The sequence below is a fragment of the Dipodomys spectabilis genome, unplaced genomic scaffold (genome assembly GCF_019054845.1).
Source record: "Dipodomys spectabilis isolate Male_0828 unplaced genomic scaffold, ASM1905484v1 ptg000714l, whole genome shotgun sequence".
Lineage (NCBI taxonomy): Eukaryota > Metazoa > Chordata > Mammalia > Rodentia > Heteromyidae > Dipodomys > Dipodomys spectabilis.
The window spans coordinates 1,954,361-1,974,696 of record NW_024871391.1 but is presented as its reverse complement, the minus strand read 5'-3'; the positions used below and the strand labels follow the sequence as shown (position 1 = coordinate 1,974,696).

At 53.1% G+C, this 20,336-nt stretch overlaps 1 protein-coding gene across 1 annotated transcript; it reads right to left on the bottom strand.

Moving 5' to 3' along the window:
- Positions 1-8,661: 8,661 nt before the first annotated feature.
- On the bottom strand, positions 8,662-18,921 carry Cdo1 (cysteine dioxygenase type 1). Its single transcript, XM_042672527.1, has 5 exons — positions 18,523-18,921; positions 14,947-15,024; positions 13,044-13,198; positions 10,278-10,447; positions 8,662-9,434 (listed from the first exon to the last, which is right to left on the bottom strand). Exons 1-5 carry the CDS (start codon positions 18,690-18,692, stop codon positions 9,405-9,407), a joined length of 603 nt encoding a protein of 200 aa, XP_042528461.1. The 5' UTR covers positions 18,693-18,921; the 3' UTR covers positions 8,662-9,404.
- Between the last annotated feature and the right edge of the window lie 1,415 nt (positions 18,922-20,336).

Here is a 20,336-nt window from a genome sequence, read left to right as displayed (position 1 = left end):
GCAATTCCCGATGATTTCAAAACCTTTGGGAGGTGGGGGTGGTTGGCATCGAACAGTCCAAAGCACATGGTCTAGAAGATTCAGCTTTCGGTCCCTTCCCCTAGAACTACCTGGGATGTGGGACATTTTCTGTAAACAGAAGCACGCACTGGAAGGTAAGGCGAAGATGGGGCGCGCCCGGGCTCTGCTTACAATAACGTGGCTCGTGGCGGAGGAGAACAATCTGGATTTTCTTGAAGAAATCCCATTATGTCGTATGATCGGGAACCACCAGGGAAGAACCACTGGGGATTGGTAATGAGCAGGAGAAGGGAGAAGACCGTAGGGCGGGCCCCACGGCTACCACATTTAGAAAAGCGCTCCCCCCGCAGTTCCTATGGGCAGCGAGCCCAGAACAAGTTCATATTCTCAGAACTCTGCTTCGTGTCAACCAGAGAGGTAGCAGGAGCGTGTGACACTCGGGCAGCACCAGCCTCAGCGCCAATACCCGCCGGCCCGCGTCACCCGCACTGCCTGAGTGCCGGCCACTTGCCCCAGGACTGTGTGGATGGACTGGGAATTACCTCTGGATGAGAGAGGTTTTGTAATCACGTATTTGCCAAAGTGAGAGAGAGAGAGGGAGACAGACAGACAGAGAAACAGACAGATCCACCTGTGTACCCATAGCCTCTTGTCACAAAGAATCTGTGAGAGCAAATCCTGAGAATCTGACCCAAAGGCCTTCCCTGGCTTCCAGAACTTTTTTCCTCTTCCAGAGTCTGGGCCTGGGCGCTGTCCCTCAGCTCTTCAGCTCAAGGCGAATGCTTTACCACTTAAGCCACAGCGTCACTTCCAGTTTTCTGGTGATTCATTGGAGGTAAGAGTTTCACGGATTTTCTTGTCCAGGCTGGCTTTGAACCGCGATCCTCAGATCTCAGCCTCCTGAGTGGCTAGGATGACAGGCGACATATCTCATTGTTTGAGTTGATGTCTCATTGTGGAACCCAGGCTGGACTTGAACCACATCTCCACATCTCCCTTGGTAGTTGATTGGAGGTGAATCTAATGGGAAAAGATTTTGTTTTTTAAGGAGTCTCCCGGGCTTTCCTGCGCAGGCTGGCTTTGCTCTGCAATCCTCCAGTCTCAGCCTCCTGAGCAGCTGGGATGACAGGCGTGAGCCACTTGGCCCAGCAAGGAATCACCCTGGTATCCACGGACAGCTCCTTTAGCTGCCGTCCATTCCTTTCAGCTTCCCACGGAACTAGATATCCCCGGCGGACTTCCGCTAGTCTAGACGCAGCACCCCACTGTTCCACTAGCGCCCCAATATTAAACTAAACGTAGTTTCCACCGAGTCACAGAGCACTTGAACTGGGCTGTGACATCCTCTTCTGTCTTTGTCGCCGAGGCTGGGCCTTGCACCAGGCTTTTAGCCTTGGAACTCCCATTGCCTGTTTGTCGGCCATGTTAGATCTCACCGTTGGGGAATACTTGAAGCTCTACACAAGACCTGTGAGCCCAAAGCTAGCCCCTGGGTCCTGGGTGCACAATAGGCCTAGTTCTGGCTGCTAAGATTTAGAACGGTGAACCACGAACCACTACAATTCACTCACAGCCTCTGTGCACGCGCGCGCACACACACACACACACACACACACACACACACACACACACCCTCCTAGCTGCTTTGTTTTTGAAATGTAAGCATGTCCGGAGGGATGTGGTAGCACATGACTGTAATACCAGCCCTCAGGACGGGAGGATAGGAAGTCCCAGGCTAGCCTGGGCCACCTAACAAGGCCAGACAGCAACAACAAAGCCAAAACAACTAACAACAATATACCATTCCAGGGATGATATTATCCAAACAGAAAGTACTCATTTACCTGACTTATGTAGCTATAACCCCTCGGTTCATCACCTTTATAATAACGCTGGTGGCTCACGCCTGTCATCCCAGCTACTCAGGAGGCTGAGATCTGAGGATCGTGGCTCAAGGCCAGCCAAGGGCAGAAAAGTCTGTGAAACTCCCATCTCCAATGAAAGACCCAGAAAAAGCCGGAAGTGGTGCTGTGGCTCAAGCGGTAGAGCACTAGCTTTGAGCGAAAAAGCAGCTCAGGGACAGCGCCCAGGCCTGAGGACAGGCAAGAGAATAAAACGAAATAAAATAAATGCTAAAAAATACTGTTCACGATAGTCAAGAGGCTGAGATCTGAGGATCGTGGTTCAAAGCCAGCCCGGGCAGGAAAGTCCATGAGACGCTTATCTCCCAAGAACCACCAGAAAACTGGAAGTGGCACTGTGGCTCAAGTGGTAGAGCGCTCGCCCTGAGCTGAAGAGCTGAGGGACAGCGCCCAGGCCCAGAGTTCAAGCCCCACAATCGACCTAAATAAATAAATAAATAAATAATACAGCTCCAGTAATTCAAGTAATAGTACAGTATCTTTTTTGGTGGGAAGGGACTAATAGGCTTTAGAGGAATCACACAGAATTATCCAAATTCCAGGGCAGCTTTTGCTGCACCTCTCTCTTCCCAGTACCCCGAAGGGGTTAATCCACGCCTTCTGTGGTTTAAACTGTTTGTCTGTGGTGGTGTTCAGGAAGCCGTGGGGTGGGGGGTGGGGGCCGGGGGAGAGTGTTCGCTGAGTCCTTGTAACTCGATCCTGCTGAACGCTTCCAGAAAATGAACCCACACTTCCCGGAGAAGCTGCATGTCCACCAGCGAGGTGCCCCAAGTCTGGTTCGGGTTAGTACCTATGCTCAGAGGACTAAGCTTTTCCGCCCTCCAACCCCTCTCCCCGGCTGGCAGTAGACAGGCCTGGGGGCTGGGAGCGGGGAGACACAATGGCCAGCAGCCCACCCCAAAAGGGTCTGCCAGAGCCCGGGCCTGGGTGTGGAAGCGTGTGCTCAGGGCCTGGTCTGTGCCTGCGGCCTGGACAGTCCACGCCCAGCCAAGCCAGACGGAATGCCCAGAGCCCGGCCCGGAGCCCAGCACAGCGCAGCCACAGCAGCGCCCACCCACAGCCCGGCCCGCCCGGGCAACCCTGTGGCTGGCGGTACGGCTTTCCTCACACAGAGGCGGGGCAGGCTTGGCTGCATTCTTGGAGGCCCCTGTGTGGTTTCGAGAAGGATCCGAGGCAGGAAGGTTTCATTCCAAAGATAGCACAAAAGTCATCTGGCCATTGAAAGAAGATGAGTTGTGGGGCTGCTTCACATCCGGAAGTTTCTGCTTGTGGACCGAAGACTGAGCTTTCCTAAAGTCAGATTTCTCCTGTTGAACACATGGGCATCGTCCTGGAGATTTATGACATATCGTCTCTTTAAAAAGTAATGTGGATCTCAAATTTGAGAAACTGGCACTTTTTATTTTTTTTTTTGCCAGTCCTAAGGCTTGAACTCAGGGCCTGGGCTCTGTTCTTGAGCTTCTTTGGCTCAAGGCTAGTGCTCTACCACTTGAGCCACAGTACCACTTCTGGTTTTTTCTGTGTCTGTGGTGCTGAGGAATCGAACCCAGGGCTTCATGCATGCAAGGCAAGCGCTTTACCACTGAGCCACCTTCCCAGCTCCTGGCACATTTTAAAAAATTGATAACTAGGGCAGGAAAAAAAAAAGCCTGAAGTGGCACTGTGGCTCAAGTGGTAGAGTGCTAGCCTTGAGCTGAAGAGCTGAGGGACAGCGCCCAGGCCTGACCAGACCCGCCCCCCCCCCCAAAAAAAAATCAAGAACTATAAGGCAATAACTAAATTTTGGAATTAGTCTGTGTGTGTGTGTGTGTGTGTGTGTGTGTGTGTGTGTGTGTGTGCTGAGACTTGAACTCAGAACCTCACGCACTTGCTTAGCTTTGCTTTTTCCCTCTTCAGACTGGCACTGTTCTACTTAAGCCACACTTCAAGGTCTAGTTTTTTGCCGGTTAAACGGAGATGAGTGGGGTTTGTTTACCTGGGAGGGCTTTAAACCTAGATCCTCAGATCTCAGCCCCTTGTGTTTGCCAGGATGACAGGAGTGAGCCACCAGACCTAGTGTGTGTGTGTGTGTGTGTGTGTGTGTGCTGGTACTGGGACTTAGACTCTGGGCCTGGTACTCTTGTTTGCCTTATTTTTGCACAAGGCTGGCACTCTACTACTTGAGCCACACCTTCATTTCCTTCCTCCAGTTTACCATTTCTTAGTAGCACTTACGCGATGTATTTATCTTGGAGCTCAATGGGTAAAACGGGGGCTTTGACTTCTGAGTCATCCTCCACCCCCATACACTAGGACATGATGGTTAGCAACAACTATTTGTGGAATAAATGAAGGAAAAAAGAAGACAAGGAGAGACAAATACAGCTTTAGAACATTCCACGAGTATAAGAGGGAACTAACAACTTTTGGTCAAAAAACAGGGAAAGAAAATGAAGTTAGGAATATCAAAATCACTTCAGTAATTTATAAATATTTTTCAAAAGATTTATCTCCTCATTGGCTGTGAATTCCCAGTCGTGAGGTCGTTTGCTTCAATGTTTCCTGGGCTTGACATTGTGTATAGGGCTAAGGAGATAGTTAATAGACACAGAACTATAAGGCAATAACTAAATTTTGGAATTAGTCTGTGTGTGTGTGTGTGTGTGTGTGTGTGTGTGTGTGTGTGTGTGTGCATGCGATGGGACTTGAACTCAGAGCCTCACACACTTGCTTAGCTTTGCTGGAAGTGGCGCTGTGGCTCAAGTGGTAGAGCGCTAGCCTTGAGCTGAAGAGCTGAGGGACAGCGCCCAGGCCCAGAGTTCAGGCCCCACGACTGGACCAAAAAAAAAAAAATAATAATAATGAACGAATGGGTGAATGTTAGATTCCATTATGAGCCCCAGCCGAGAACAGAGGCCTTTGGACACTCGAAACTTGCCCAAGATAAAGGAGGGAGCGGGGGTGGGGGGGGTGGTGGGGGGGAAGCTGTTTTGATTGAGTGGAATTACGCACGTTTAAAATATCTTTGCTTGGATAGCTCCCCGTCTGTTCCCCCTTGGTGGTACTAGACCTGCGTGCCGTATGGTTGGTGGGGCGCTGGCTTTGTGGGTCTTCACTCATCTTTATGAGAACCGGCACTGTCCACTCCTGAGTGGACAAAGCCCTCCCCCACCCCCAAGGGACTAGGGGTTCACTGGCTCACCTGGTGAGCGGGTTTCGGTCGTACATGGCAATATTACAGACAGGCAAGACCTGGTGAGGAGGAATTCCCACGGAGCTCTTTCAGTATCTTTTGGAGATGAGCAAGAATCTGGAACAATTCTCACCTTTTTGGCCCCAAACAACTTCCCCTACCCTTCCCCCAACCCCCCCTCCTTTTAAATAATTGAACATCCCCAAGGAGATTTTTATGTCTCCGGATTATATCTATCAATACCCACTTTGTTAGAAATTAAAAGTAATTTTTAAAATGTGGCCCTTAATTTATGGTAAAATAACCATAACAAATTCACTACACGTCGCTACATTTTGTGGGTGGTGATGGGGCTTGAACTCAGGGCCCAGGCACCGTCTCTGAGCTTTTTTGTGCTCAAGGCTAGCACTCCACTTTCAAGTTTTCTGGTGGTTCATTGGAGATAAGAGTCTCACGGGCTTTCCTGCCTAGGCTGGCTTTGAACCGCGATCCTCAGATCTCAGCCTCCTGAGTAGCTAGGATTACAGGTGTGAGTCACCGGTGCCTGGCTATTTCAAGACTCTTGAATGTCGTGTAAATAAAAGAAAGTTGGATCCTTCCATCTTCTGCATTTGTTTTGTGTGATTCCGTTCGTTGTTCATTAGCTTCTGGAGGGAAAAAAAATCCACCTATCTACTCATGAGAGAATGAATTCCTTAAAAAAATAATAAAATAAGCCAGGTGCTGGTGGCTCACATCTGCAATCCTAGCAACCCAAGAGGCTGAGATCTGAGGATTGTGGTTCAAAGCCAGCATGGACAGGAAAGTCCATGAGACTCTGATCTCCAATGAACCACCAGAAAACCAGAAGTGGCGCCGTGGCTCAGGGACAGCGCCCAGGTCCTGAGTTCAAACCCCACGACTGACAAAAACAAAACAAATCAAGACAATAAAATAGCATCTTAGGATGATGATAAAAAGCAGTTTTGATGTTGTGAGTCTACGGAAAAGATTCAGGGACTCGGGGACTCTAGAAATTCCCAGATTCATCCTTTAAGAACCACCAGCGTTGAGGTTCCAAGCCAGCTCAGGCAGAAAAATCCATTAACCAGCAAAAACCAGTAGTGGAGTCATGGCCCCAATGGCAGGGCACCCGCCAAGCCACAAGAGCCTGAGTTCCAATTCCAGTGCCACCAAGAAAAGGAATAAATAAAAACAAGGCCATCTTCTGGCAGCCCGGGAGAAGGCTTCCTTGTTTGCTGCTCCCGGCTGCTCCACCCAAGGACCTCGTTGTTCGGAGATAGCAGATCATCTCCGATCACACAGGAAGCGAGTGGAGGAGGGAGGGTTATCTTATCATGCAGGAGAGGAAGGCCTGCATCTCAGAATGCACTGTACCTTTCAAGTGCTCAGGGTGTTCTGGAGAAAGCCCATTGTCTCTGTCCACGTCACAATTTTGGAGATGATCAGAGACTGCACTGCAGGGGTGGGGGTGGGGCGGGGAAGAGGGGAAGGGAGGAGGGAAGAGGGGAAGGGAGGAGAACCAGTAACTTTGGTGGAAATAGAAAAAAGTGAATGGATTGGATGATGGATGATGGAGTATTCTTCTGTGATCAGTAGGCCTGACTCTGTGTGTGTGTGTGTGTGTGTGTGTGTGTGTATGCGCGGGCCCTAGGGCTTGAATTCAGGGCCTGAGCGCCGTCCCTGAGCATCTTTTTCTTCAAGGCGAGCGCTCTACCACTTGAGCCACGGCTCCACTTGCTTTTGAGTGCTTAGTTGGAGACAAGAGTCTCATGGATTTATCTTCCCTGGCTGGCGCTGAACCGTGATCCTCAGATCTCAGCCTCCTGAGCAGCTAGGAAGGATTTGGACCTTTCCTTGAGTTAGAGTAACTTTCTGTTCTAGGGTCAAATCGAGTGGCAGTCTATGAATCTTAGCTCACGGCAGCCCGTAGCTTACCCAACATTGGAAGCTATTTATTTTCTGTGAATAAAATTAATTTCAACTGTGATCCAGTATCCTACCAGGCTGGCAGGGATCTTTCCTTCCTTCCTTCCTTCCTTCCTTCCTTCCTTCCTTCCTTCCTTCCTTCCTTCCTTCCTTCCTTCCTTCCTTCCTTCCTTCCTTCCTCCCTTCCCTCCCTCCCTCCCTTCCCTCCCTCCCTCCCTCCCTCCTTCCCTTCCCTTTCTTCCTTCCTTCCTCCCCCCCCCCCCCCCCCCCCCCCCCCCCCCCCCCCCCCCCCCCCCCGTCTGTCTCTCTTTTTGGGCCAGTCCTGGGGTTTCAACAATGGGCCTGGGCTCGGTCACTGAGCTTCTTCTGTTCAATACTGGCTAGCACTCTACTACTTCAAGTCACAGAAACCACTTCTGTTGTTGTTGTTTTCTGAGTAGTTTATTAAGAGTCTCAGCGACTTTTCTGCCTGGACTGGCTTCAAACCATGATCCTCAGATCTCAGCCTCCTGAATGGCTAGGATGACAAGTGGGAGCCACCAGCACCCAGCAACTTCTGTTTTTATAGGCGAATCCTTTCCCCTTTCCAGCATTTGAGATATTGAGAACGTGACCACCCTAATGCTGCAAGTTCTCTCGGGAGTCACTTGCTGGCTGCTGGCTTCAGTCTGTTAAAGGATCCTGTTTTGGGCAGATGCTCCAGGCCATGAGGCTCACCTGCTTCTAGGGGGTGGGGTGGACGTCCTTACCCCTCAAACACATCTTTCCCCCTGAATCACCACCCACAAATGCATCTAGAAGCTTGCCTCCACTCCCTACCTAATTCCTAAACCCTACCTCCCCAATCCGGTTTAGGCTTTCGAAAACCAAAACAGAAAGACTTGGTGGAAACTTTGTCCTAAAGCAACTCTCGTTACCCCCAGGCAAAAGAACAGGAAGAAGAACTCCTCTGAACCTGAACTCCTGAGGGGGAAAGCCACAGAGAGAGCCCAACTTCAAAGGCCCGATAATCTCCTTCTTCAAAGCAGCATAAACAAGAATAAATGACTATCTTCTTAAAAAAAAAAAAAATCCCCTGCCACAAACTGAGTAGAGCAAGAATTGGAGAATGTGTCTGTGGCTCACACCTGTCATCCCAGCTACTCAGGAGGCTGGGATCTGAGAATGGGGGTTTGCAGTCAGCCTGGCCAGGAAAGTCCTTGAGACTCGGATCTCCAATGAACCGCCAGAAAAGTGGAGAAGTGGAGCTGTGGCTCAAGTTGGCAGAGCGCTAACCTTGGGCCCAAAAGTTTAGGGACAGCTACTCTGGCCCTGAGTTTGAGCCCTAGGACACATAGCACACACACACACACACACACACACACACACACACACACACACCTGCTTTTCCTTTGAAATGTGCAAATATAGAGAAATGTGGAGAGGTGTGTGGGCTGGTCTAATGGTAGAGCACTCACCTAGCATGCCAGCAGGCCTGGCTTGAACCCCCAGCACCTCTAACCAACCACCCAAAGAAGCAAAGCACCCTTCCCATTGCCTGCGATGATCTATCAAAATCCAAGAAACTATGATTTACGTGGCATCTTTGTGTAGTCATCAGAGAGAGACAACTTCAAATTGTGCTCAAATCCAGGTTTATTAAGAGCATGTATTTGGCAATTTTGGCAGCATTCAACAGTCTCTGGCCGTGATGGTGGAAGGTGTCTTAGATGTGGGTTTATATTTTGGTTTGCAGGAGGTTTAGTTCTGCATACATTTCTCAGTCCTCTTTGCCACCAAGTAGCAAATTACCCTAAATTTCTCCACTCATCATAGTGGAGGGACTTGTAAAGTAAGGTTGGGAAAAAAAAGCTTTTAAAAAATGCACAGATGCAAAAAAAAAATCAAACATTCAAATATTAAGAACATACAAAGAATATTAAAGACATGTAGTCCTCCAGGTATCCAAACAGGCATTTGATGTCTGTGGGTTTCTGTTTTTACTTATTGCTAATTACAGTTCATTGAAATCCCCGATATAGTTCCAATAGAACTTAACAACAGAACCAGGAGAGACACTGTCTATGAGTGTGTATGTGTGTGTGTGCACGCACGCACGCACACACACACTCACACATGTGGGAGACGGATGGGGGGGGGGGAGGGCGGCAGGGGTGTTTTAAAATCCAAGACTTTTGTCCTTAGTGTAACAGGCGCCATTTGCTTACTTAGTACCTTCCATTAGCACCTGCCTTGTACTGGATCTAAGTATTGGCTTATTTAAATGAACTGATTAACAGACAGCCAATGGCTGGAGGTCTTCCCCCTCCAGCAGATGTTCAGCAAGCCTGCACGGGAAAGCTCGCAGCATCCGATCCCTTTTAGTTGTTCTCCAGGGAACCCGAAGTTGGCTGGAAGAAAGGCAAGAAAGAAAACCGGGTGAGAATCTTCCACTCAAGGTATTTCAGCTTGTTCTCAGCAGTCTTGTATTTCTATCCATGTTGGAGAAATGGGACAAGATAGGACTCTCTCTCAGGGGGGGTTGGAAGATGGAAGGGCATAAAAACAAAGCCAGGGCAGGCAGTGGGTTGAGAAAACTCTGCCTTCCAGCATCTGAGCACTGTGCGAAGTCCTGCAAAGGACACAGATGCACCAGGCAATGTCCCAGCGGCAGGAATCCCTTGGAGGAAGGTGAGCATTCTCTGCTATTTCCCCCAAAATGGAGCAAACGCTATCTCCATGAATATGCGCCATCTTGAAATTCCTCAATAAGCAACGCTACGCGGGTGATTTAGCTTTTTACATAGACCCACCATAGCTGCAGAAACAAGACACACCAAGCCCTTCTCCTAAGCAAGGGCTCATTTCATTCTTCAAGAATATTTAATGCTCCAGATATCCAAATAACGGTCCAGCCAGGGGGCTCACACCTGTCACCCTTGCGACTCAGGAGGTTGAGGTCTAAAGATGGTGGTTCAGAGCCAGCCCAGAGAAGAAAGTCTGTGAGGCTCTGGATCTCCAGTGAACCAGCAAAAAGTCAGAAACAGAGCTGTGGTTTAAGTGGCAAAGCGATGGCCTTGAGCAGAAAGGCTGAGACAGCGCCCCGGCCCTGAGTTCAAGCCCCAGTGTCAGCACACACACACACACACACACACACACACACACACACACACACACACGATATGCAAACACTGTAGGGTAACACGGCCACCCCACCAAGCTGTTTATACCCAGGAGAGAAAGCCAGTACTCACGAAGGGAGTCCTGACTCCAAATTTGCTGTGGAAGGTCATGGTGACTTTGTTTTTGTGTCCCGTTCTTTGGTCAAAGGCGTGGCAGGTGTCGAAGGGCGGGCTGTACAGGTGGAGGCTCACGGCGGGCTCGGTGTGGCTGACGTTCTCCACGCGGTGGAGGCCGATCGAGTCTGCGGAAAGCCAGGGCGGGCAGAGGTGAAGGGGACCAGAGAGCCCCGGAGGCCAGGAGCCGTGTCTGTCCCACACTGAATGCTAGAACTGAAATGCTAGCCAGGCGCCGGTGGCTCACGCCTGTCATCCTCGCTACTCCTGAGGCTGAGATGTGAGGATCCAGGTTCAAGAAAGTCCTAAGAGTCCTATCTCCGGCTAACCAGCAAAAAGCCGGGAGGGGAGATGTGGCTCGAGTGGTGGAGCGCCCAGTCTGAGTGAAAAAGCTCAGGAGCAGCCCCCAGGTCCTGAGTTCAAGCCCCAGTCCCGGCACAGAAAACGGACACCAAAACAACCATTAAAAAAACAAAACAAAACTACACCACGTGGTTGACAAACTAGGGGAAAAAAAGCCTTAAATGCCTCTCATCAAGCTCCTCTTTTTTCTCCCAGTAAAGACTGAGATCCAGTTCTGGAGAGAGCGCAACAGGCGAACACTACGACACACCGAATGAAAAGATCCGCGCTCTCCCCACACTTAGCTCCAGTCTTCCCTAGGGGGTTTTATCAGCTCAAGACAAATACAAGCCCTGAAGAGACTGTCACTGAAAATTCACCATGGAAGGGCTGTGTCTCACCAGACAGACTGGGGCTTGAACTCAGGGCCAGGGCGCTGTTACTGAGCTTCTTTTGCTCCAGGCGAGCACTCTACCGCTTGAGCCACAGCACCACATCCGGCTTTGTCTGTGAATGTGGTGCTGAGGAATCGAACCCAGGGCTTCATGCGTGCGAGGCGAGCGCTCTACCACTGAGCCCCCTTCCCAGCCCCAATAGCCAAGGCATTTGAGCCAAAACAGTCATTTCAGAGGACTTTAGAAACCCCTGCCATGCCAGCTGGCAGCATTCCCAGAGACAGATGCAGTCAGACGGGCCAGGAGATCAAAAGCATTTAGAAATAAAAACCTACAAGCCGGGCGCCGGTGGCTCACGCCTGTCATTCCCGCTACTCAGGAGGCTGAGATCTGAGGATCGTGGTTCAAAGCCAGCCCAGGAAGGAAAGTCTGTGAGACTCTGCTTTCCAATGAGCCACCAGAAAACTGGAAACCTTTCCTTCCCTTTCCTTCTTCCTTCCTTCCTCCCTCTCTCCCTTCCTTCCTGAGCTATAGAGCTCTGGTTGGTCTCAAACTCCAGATTCTCCTGCCTCAGCCTCCCAGTGTTAGCAATCCAGGCTATGAGTTCAAGCCTCAGTACAAGAAGAAAAAGAAGAAAAGGAGGAGGAGGAAGAGAAGGAGGAGGAGGAGGAGGAGCAAAGCTTTCTCAAGAAGAACCAACTCCAGCTGAAACTCATTACTCTGACAACCTTTGGCTTTACTATGTGTATGGTACGGACGACAGCTTGTCCTTGGAAACTTGCCATGTCTTCTATATAAAGCAGCTCTCAAATAGTTGAGGAAGATTGATGACATTTCCTGCTACATGACAGAGGAGGAGAATAAAAACCTTCTATCCAATCTGACCTCTGTAAGTGACTCACATTCCTACACAACGGACCGAGTGACCTCAGGCCAAGCACTCTGGCCAGCACCAGACTTTAAGATATAGGAAGGAACATATTTCTCAGGCTTTGCCAGAAAAAAGCTCAGCAGTATTTCATTTTATTCCAGTCGGCTAGCGTGCACAGAGTCGGGCTGCTTGAGTTCAAGTCCTGGATCACACACTTAAGAACCTGGACAAGTTTTACTCATTTTCCTTACTTGTGAGCAGCCTCACCTGCAAATGAGAATACAGATTATTTTATCTTCCTGTGTTACCATGAGCCTTTCTGGAACATTCTACGCCTTTTAGAACTATAGAACTGAATTCGCTGCCTTTCCTGGGGAGCATTTGGCTGTCCTGAGATGCATTTAGAAGAAGGAACAAATTCTTGGAACAAAATCTACAATTCGCCATCCAACCATATATTCTGCAAAATTTCCCTTGAGGAGAGTTTTAGGTATGCCGTCTGCATCTCAGAAAATCCGGCGCTAGCTAGTCATTTATTTCCAGAACATTCCCTTCTATTTTATCACGTTTCCACCATCTTTCTGCTGGAAGATGACTCTGATGTACATTCATACTCCCTTCTGACTAGTTCTGAGTTTTGGCAGGCAGATGACTTTTTTATTCGTACTGATCTTGTGGCTTGAACTCTGGGCCTGGGGCTGTCCCTGAGCTCTTCAGCTCAAGGCGAGCGCTCTACCACTTGAGCCGCAGCTCTATTTCTGGCTTTTTGGTAGTAAACTGGAGATAAGAATCGCATGGACTTTCCTGCCTGGGCTGACTTTGAACCAGGATCCTCAGATCTCAGCCTCCTGCGTAGCTAGGATGACAGGCGTGAGCCACCGCTGCCTGGCTGGTGAAACCATTTTCTAATGAGATGACCGTCTGGGTGCATATATTTTCGATAAATGACCCCCAGCCGGCTAGAAAGCCTTACAAAGCAAACCCCCCTGTTTGGGTCATCTCCCAAGACTTCTCCATCCCAAGTCCTCTCGGGCTGTTTACAGTGGACGCGGGTCAGTAAGTAGCGGCTCAGTTAACAGTGCCTTCCCCACCCGCCCCACAGGACCGGCCATTTACCATTGATGTAGGCACACTGGTTCTCCTTCAGAGTTCTCTCGGACTTCTTGGTCATCTCGTTGGACTTCTTGTCAGGCCAGGCAAATAACGTCTCCTTCAGGCTTCCCTGCAGCATCTTCAGGAAGCAGTGGGAGTCCGTGTGGTCATGGATACTGCTGTATAGACCGCGGGGGGGGGGGGGGCGCTCAGGGATCATCTCCGCACCTGACACCCACCCGCTGTCAAGATCCTTCCCCTCCCTCCCCTCCCCCCCCAGCAACCCCTCCCCCGCCTTGCCCAGATCCATCTCTGATAGCATCAGGTTTACAATTCAACACTGCCCGGCAACAGCAATAGAAGAAAAACACATCACTCCCACCAAGTAGACGAAGGACACAGTTTCAGTGCAAGGTGAATGGGCTAGGTGGTAGATTCCTAGAATCCAGGAGGTAGAGGCAAGAGGACTGAAGAGTTCCAGGTCAGCCTGTGCTACAGAGGGAGACCGCCTCAAGAAAACACAAAACCCAAAAGCCAGGCCCCGTGGCTCACACCTACAGTCCTAGCTACTCAGGAGGCTGAGTTCTGAGGATCAGGATTTGAAGCCAGCCCAGGCAAGCAAGTCCCTGAGACTCTCATCTTTATTTAAGAACCAACCAAACAAACAAACAAAAAGCTGGAAGTGCAACTGTGGCTCAAGTGGTATATTGGCAGCCTTGAGCCAAAAAGCTCAGGGACAGTACCCAGGCCCTAAATTGGGACTGGCTGGCACACACACACACACACACACACAGACACACACACACACACACACACACAAGGACAAATAAATATGTTCCCCTGATTGAGCTTTCTAAAGCTTTGTAAATTCTCCTTTCTTTCCTCCGGTCAAAAGTGGCTCCAGATTCCAGTGGCTCACGCCTGTCATTCTAGCTACTCAGGAGGCTGAGATCTGAGGATCAAGACTCAAATCCAGCCCAGGCAGAAAAGTCCTCAAGACTCAAAACCCAAAAGCTGGGTACCTGTGGCTCACACCTGTTATTCTAGTTACTCAAGAGACTGAGATCTAAAGATGGAGGTAAGAAGCCAGCCTGGGCAGGAAAGTCCGTAAGACTCTTATCTCCAACAAACCACCAGAAAGCTGGAAGTGGCGCTGTGGCTCAAAGTGGTAGAGTGCCCAGGCCCTGAGTTCAAGCCCTACAACTCTCTCTCTCCCTCCCTTCCTCTCTCCCCCTGACAAACACACACACACACACACACACACACACACACACACACACACACACACACACACAGAGAAATAACTGATTAAAAAGATAACAATATTCATTTGGTAATGACATGACAACAAACATACAAAGTAAAGACCAAAAACTGATCTTCAGAGAGTCGGTGTGGGGTTGAGTGGGCCTTCCAGGTAAAGAAGCTGAATGATTCCAAGCAGAAACAAATTTTTTGAATTTGTGTAATGTTTTTCTAGTTCCCAATCCTGCTGGGTTGTTCTTTGGTCCCACAACTGTTTACACACTTCATACCTCAGAGGTCAGGTTTAAGCACAATGAAAACACAAAGTTTAACCTCAGATCAACAGGTTAAAAGAAGGTGGTGTCCTGCCTCTTGATTTCCGGCTCGGTTTTTGGTGGTAGTTGTTGTTGTTTTTAGCAGACACAGTACAGGCCTGAAAGCCCCAGTGTTGGGAATTACAGGGACAGAGTGACTAAAGAATTCTAAGCCATGATGTGTTTGTCTTTGCAAAGTTAATGGCTAGCACCAGACTGCATTTCCCTAGGCTGGGTCTACGAAGTTCCCAAATGGGGCTGGGTTTGATACCAAAACAAAACAAAATGCAACAACCACAACAAAACAACAATGACAAAACCCCAAAAAGCCAAGAGAAAAGAAATATCTTGAGTGAACTGATTTTTACCTTCCGTGCCCTTCACCCCAACACAGAATCATCAGATTAAATTTCCCATTTCCTTGGTCCACAAGATTTCGGGTATACCTAGATAAACAAACAAACACACAAACAAAAAAACCCACAACATATTCAGTAGGTTGAATTTGACCACTGAAAACAGAACTGGTTAAAAAAAATGAATGTGTCACAAAATACCCCTTATGTATACATGTTAATATTTCTACCTCCGAGTGAATTTGGATGTGTTTTGTGTGAGCAGAAATCCAGTCCTAATGAAAACCATTTCACACGGTTGATTTTTTGACCTTCTGTATTTTGTGGCTGTTTTTGTTTTGTTTGCTCATCTATGACAGATGACAAGATCTTCCTCTGTTCAATTCCCTACCTTTATAGAATCTCACTGCTCAGTTTTAATTGATGCCTTGGAAAGGTAACAGAAATCAAAACAAACCCTCTGTGTCTTCATGTTCATCAATCTCAGGCTGATAAAAAAAAAATAAGTAACTTTCTCACAGAAGATTTCTTTTTAAGTCTATTACTGCTCTCTAGAAGAATGTGGCTATTGTTTTGTTTTGTTTTTTTCCCCTTTCTCCTTCCCAGAGCTAAAGGAGGACTTGAGAAACCAGATTTCATTAAAATAGCTGCTTTAGAGTTCATTTTTTTTAAGCCACTACAGCTTACACACACACACACACACACACACACACACACACACACACACACACACACACACACACACACACAGCACATTCAGAGCCTCTGGTAATGAAAAGCACCCCACAAACAAGCTGGATGTTAGCCTGAGTGCGGGAACAAAGGCCAACTCAGATCAGAATACAAAACCTTCTGCTACTGCAGGAACCCAATCGCTGGCCAACAAAACAAAGCAAAAACTCTCAAGCAAAGCAGCACGATCCGAACTTGGGAGAAGTGGGGCTCCCCCTTCCCTCCACCCCCATTGAAGTGTGATTACGCTAACATCATTTTAAGACTCCCCGTGCCACAGGACCTTTGTGTAATGCTGTCCACTCTGGCCACCTGTGTACTGTGTCCAACCTGTCCCTTCCCTCCTGTCCCTCCTTCCCCTGGGGCTCAGGGCCAAGGGCCTGCTGAGCGTGATCCTTGAGGCACTTGCTTAGTAAGTACTTTTGAGCCATTTCGTCTTCCTTTCTTGGTAGCACTTTATGACCTCGCCAAGGGCCGGACGCACAGTCTGGCGAGTCCCAGTAAACCGAGTTTCTCCACCAGGAGCCCAGTTCTCTCTTGGGGACTGAGGATTGATCTGTCTGCTCTCTGAGGGAACAAACTGCTTGACACCTGTTCTACTATGGTTCTTCTGCTTTTACCAACCCTCCTCCCCCCATCCTCCAGGACCAGGCTGACTTTAAGGTGAGCGTGCTGCCTTGGAGAAGAGACTGGGTCTGTTAATGAAGGCGAATTCAAGGTCCCTAGAAATGCTAATTCTAAAGATCAGCCCACCCTGGTTCATTTCACTGGGTCAATACTGTGGAGTCAGATAAATGACCAACAGAACATCTACAGCGCTAAGCCTGGCCGCCCGCTGGTCTCCTTGTGAAATGATGAGGAGGGAGGCTGGGGTGGCATCCCAGCGACTCGGACTGAGACCCGAGCGGGGGTCAGAAGCCAGCCAGGCAGGACCTGCACTGGACGCTTAGCTCTGATTAGGCAGCAAAAAAGCTGAACTGGAGCTGTGGCTCAAACGGCCCAGCACCAGTCATGAGCGGAAAAAGCTAAAGGACATCACCCAGGCCCTGTGTTCACCACCCCCCAGGGCCGGTATGTACACACACACACACACACACACACACACACACACCAGGCACGCACACACGCAACCCAGCATGCATGCACACACAACCCAGCATGTACACACACACACAACCCAGCATGCACGCGCACACACACAACCAAGCATGCATGCACACACAACCCAGCATGTACACACAGACACACACACACATACCAGGCACGCACACACGCAACCAAGCATGCATGCACACACAACCCAGCATGTACACACACACAACCAAGCATGCACACACACACACCAGGCACGCACACACACTAGGCACGCACACACGCATGCACACCAAGCACGAACACACCAGGCACGCACGCACACCAGGCACGCACACACCAGGCACACACACACCACGCACACACACACGCACGCCAGGCACGTACACACACCAGGCACACACGCACACACACACGCACACCAGGCACGCACACACCACGCACGCACGCATGCACACCAGGCACGCACACACGCACACCAGGCACGCACACACCACGCACGCACGCACACCAGGCACGCACACACGCACACCAGGCACGCACACACGCACACCAGGCACGCACACACGCACACACGCACACATGAACACACCTAACAAACTCTCAAACACACGGGAGCGAATGGGGGCGGCTTCACTGACAGCCACGGGGTCCGGCCGCTCCCTCCTCTGCCCTCTCCTCAGTCACCTGAGAGAACCTTCCAGAAGTGTGGGATTGCGCACAAGGTCCCCGAGGGCATGGGACCCGGGTGCGCGGGGTCGCAGGTGTGCGGGGATCGCGGGTGCGCGGGGTCCCGGGTGCGGGGGGATTTCGGGTGCGGGGGGGATTTCGGGTGCGCGGGGATCTCGGGTGCGCGGGGATCTCGGGTTCGGGGGGATCTCGGGTGCGCGGGGATCTCGGGTTCGGGGGGATCTCGGGTGCGCGGGGATCTCGGGTTCGGGGGGATATTGGGTGCGGGGGGATCTCAGGTGCGCGGGGTCCCGGGTGCGGGGGGATTTCGGGTGCGCAGGGTCCCGGGTGCGGGGGGATTTCGGGTGCGCAGGGTCCCGGGTGCGGGGGGATCTCGGGTGCGCGGGGTCCCGGGTGCGGGGGGATCTCGGGTGCGCGGGAATCTCAGGTGCGGGGGGGGGATCCCGGTGCGCGGGGATCTCAGGTGCGTGGGATCCTCTCGGGTTCCGGGGGTCCCGGGTGCGCGGGGATCTCAGGTGCGCGGGGTCCCGGGTGCGTGGGATCCTCTCGGGTTCGGGGGGATCTTGGGTGCGGGGGAATCTCAGGTGCGCGGGGTCCCGGGTGCGTGGGATCCTCTCGGGTGCGGGGTCTCGGGTGCGCTGTGGCCCCCGGCCCGGGCCCCTCCAGGTGCCCAGAGGGAGCGGGCGTCGCCCCGCATCTCTGCTTTGGGGCTGCTCGTCTCCCGGGGGCAGGGCGCCGCTGATGGGGCCCCGGGCTCCGAGTGGCCGGCGGCTGCGGGTGGACGGACGGGGAGGGGGGACGGCGGGGCGGAGCGCGGCGCCGGGGACACGGGGGCCCGGAGACCCGCGATCGGCACGGCCCCGCGCCCCGGCCCGCCGGCCCCGCTCCTCCGCCCCGCGCCCCGGCCCGCCCGGCCCCGCGCCCCCGCTCGGTCCCGCGCCCCTGATCGGCACGGCCCCGCGCCCGGCCCCGCTCCTCCGCCCCGCGCCCCCGGCCCGCCCGGCCCCGCTCCTCCGCCCCGCGCCCCCGGCCCGCCCGGCCCCGCTCCTCCGCCCCGCGCCCCCGCGGCCGCACCTGTACTGGTCGAAGGCGGCGTAGGGCGCCCACTCGGCGGGGTCGCCCTCGTAGGCCTCCAGCACGGCCCGCACCTCCTCCACGTCCACCTCGTCGCCCGCGAAGAGCCGGTGCAGCGCGCGCACCAGCTCGGCCAGCGTGCGCGGCTTGGGCTCGGCGACGCGCTCCATGCTCGCGGCCTCGGCCGCCGCGGGGTCCGACCCTCGCCTCGCCCGGAGCCGCCGCGGGGTCCGACCCTCGCCTCGCCCGGAGCCGCCGCGGGGTCCGACCCTCGCCTCGCCCGGAGCCGCCGCGGGGTCCGACCCTCGCCTCGCCCGGAGCCGCCGCGGGGTCCGACCCTCGCCTCGCCCGGAGCCGCCGCGGGGTCCGACCCTCGCCCCCCGCTCCTCGCCCCGGAGCCGCTCGGGACCAGCGGGCGGCGCGCGCCTCCCGCTCCTATTTAAGCCGCCGCGCCGGGGCGGGGAGGCGGGGGGGGGGGGGGGGCCGGGACCCGGGGCGCAGGCGGGGGCGGGGCGGGACGGGGGGGGACGAGGGGGGGCAGGGGGGCGGGGCGGGCGCGGACCCGGGGGGGCGGGCGCGGGGACGGGGCCGAGGCCGGCCCGGCGCGGCTCCGGCGCCACCGCCCCCCTGCACCTAGCGAGGCGGGGACCCTCCCGCCGGAGCCTGCGGAGGCTGGGGAGGGGCGACGGGAGGGGGCTGTGGCCGCTGCCCCCGCCCAGGCCGCAGCGAGGACCCACGAGACCCACACTGCCTGCGGCGCGGAGCGCACACGCGGGAACAAAGGGCCTCGGGCAGGTCCGACGCGAGCTCCCGCCAGGCCCCGCCCCGCCACCCGATAGGCCACAGCTCCTAGGCAGGCCACGCCCCGCTTCAAGGCAGGCCACGCCCCAGACGGGCTCTGCCCCAGAGCTACACCCCCCCTCCCACCCCCTCTCCCACCAGACAGGCCCCAGCCCCCTTCCAGACAGGCTCCGCCCCCAGACAGCCCCCCATCAGGCCACGCCCTGCGGCCCCTGACAGGCTCCGCCCCCAGCAGGCCACGCCCTGTGGCCCCGACGGGCTCCACCCCCATACAGCCCCCCCCCTCAGCAGGCCACGCCCTGTGGCCCCGACAGGCTCCGCCCCCCAGGCAGCCCCCCAGCAGGCCACGCCCTGTGGCCCCGACAGGCTCCGCCCCCCAGGCAGCCCCCCATCAGGCCACGCCCTGCGGCCCCTGACAGGCTCCGCCCCCAGCAGGCCACGCCCTGTGGCCCCGACAGGCTCCACCCCCATACAGCCCCCCCTCAGCAGGCCACGCCCTGTGGCCCCGACAGGCTCCGCCCCCCAGGCAGCCCCCCAGCAGGCCACGCCCTGTGGCCCCGACAGGCTCCGCCCCCCAGGCAGCCCCCCAGCAGGCCACGCCCTGCGGCCCCTGACAGTGGCTGTGGATGGAGGTCCTAAGGAGGTTTCCAGAAAGGGCTGCTGAGGGAGGGGCAGGGGTGTGGCTGGAGAGCAGCCCAGAGATCCCGTTGGGTGGGAATAATCTGTAAGAACAGAGCTGGGAATCCAGTCACTTGTAGCTTTAGTTGTTTTCTATATCTATCTCTGTATGTCAATATATCAATGTATATGAATCTATCTATATATCAATCTATATGTCAATATACCAATATATCTATGTATCGATCTATGTCAATATATCAATATATATGGATATATCTATCTATATATCAATCTATATGTTAATATACCAATATATGTATCGATCTATATATATCAATAGATATATCAATATACGTATATATCAATCTAGCTATACTTGTGCTGTTCCTGTC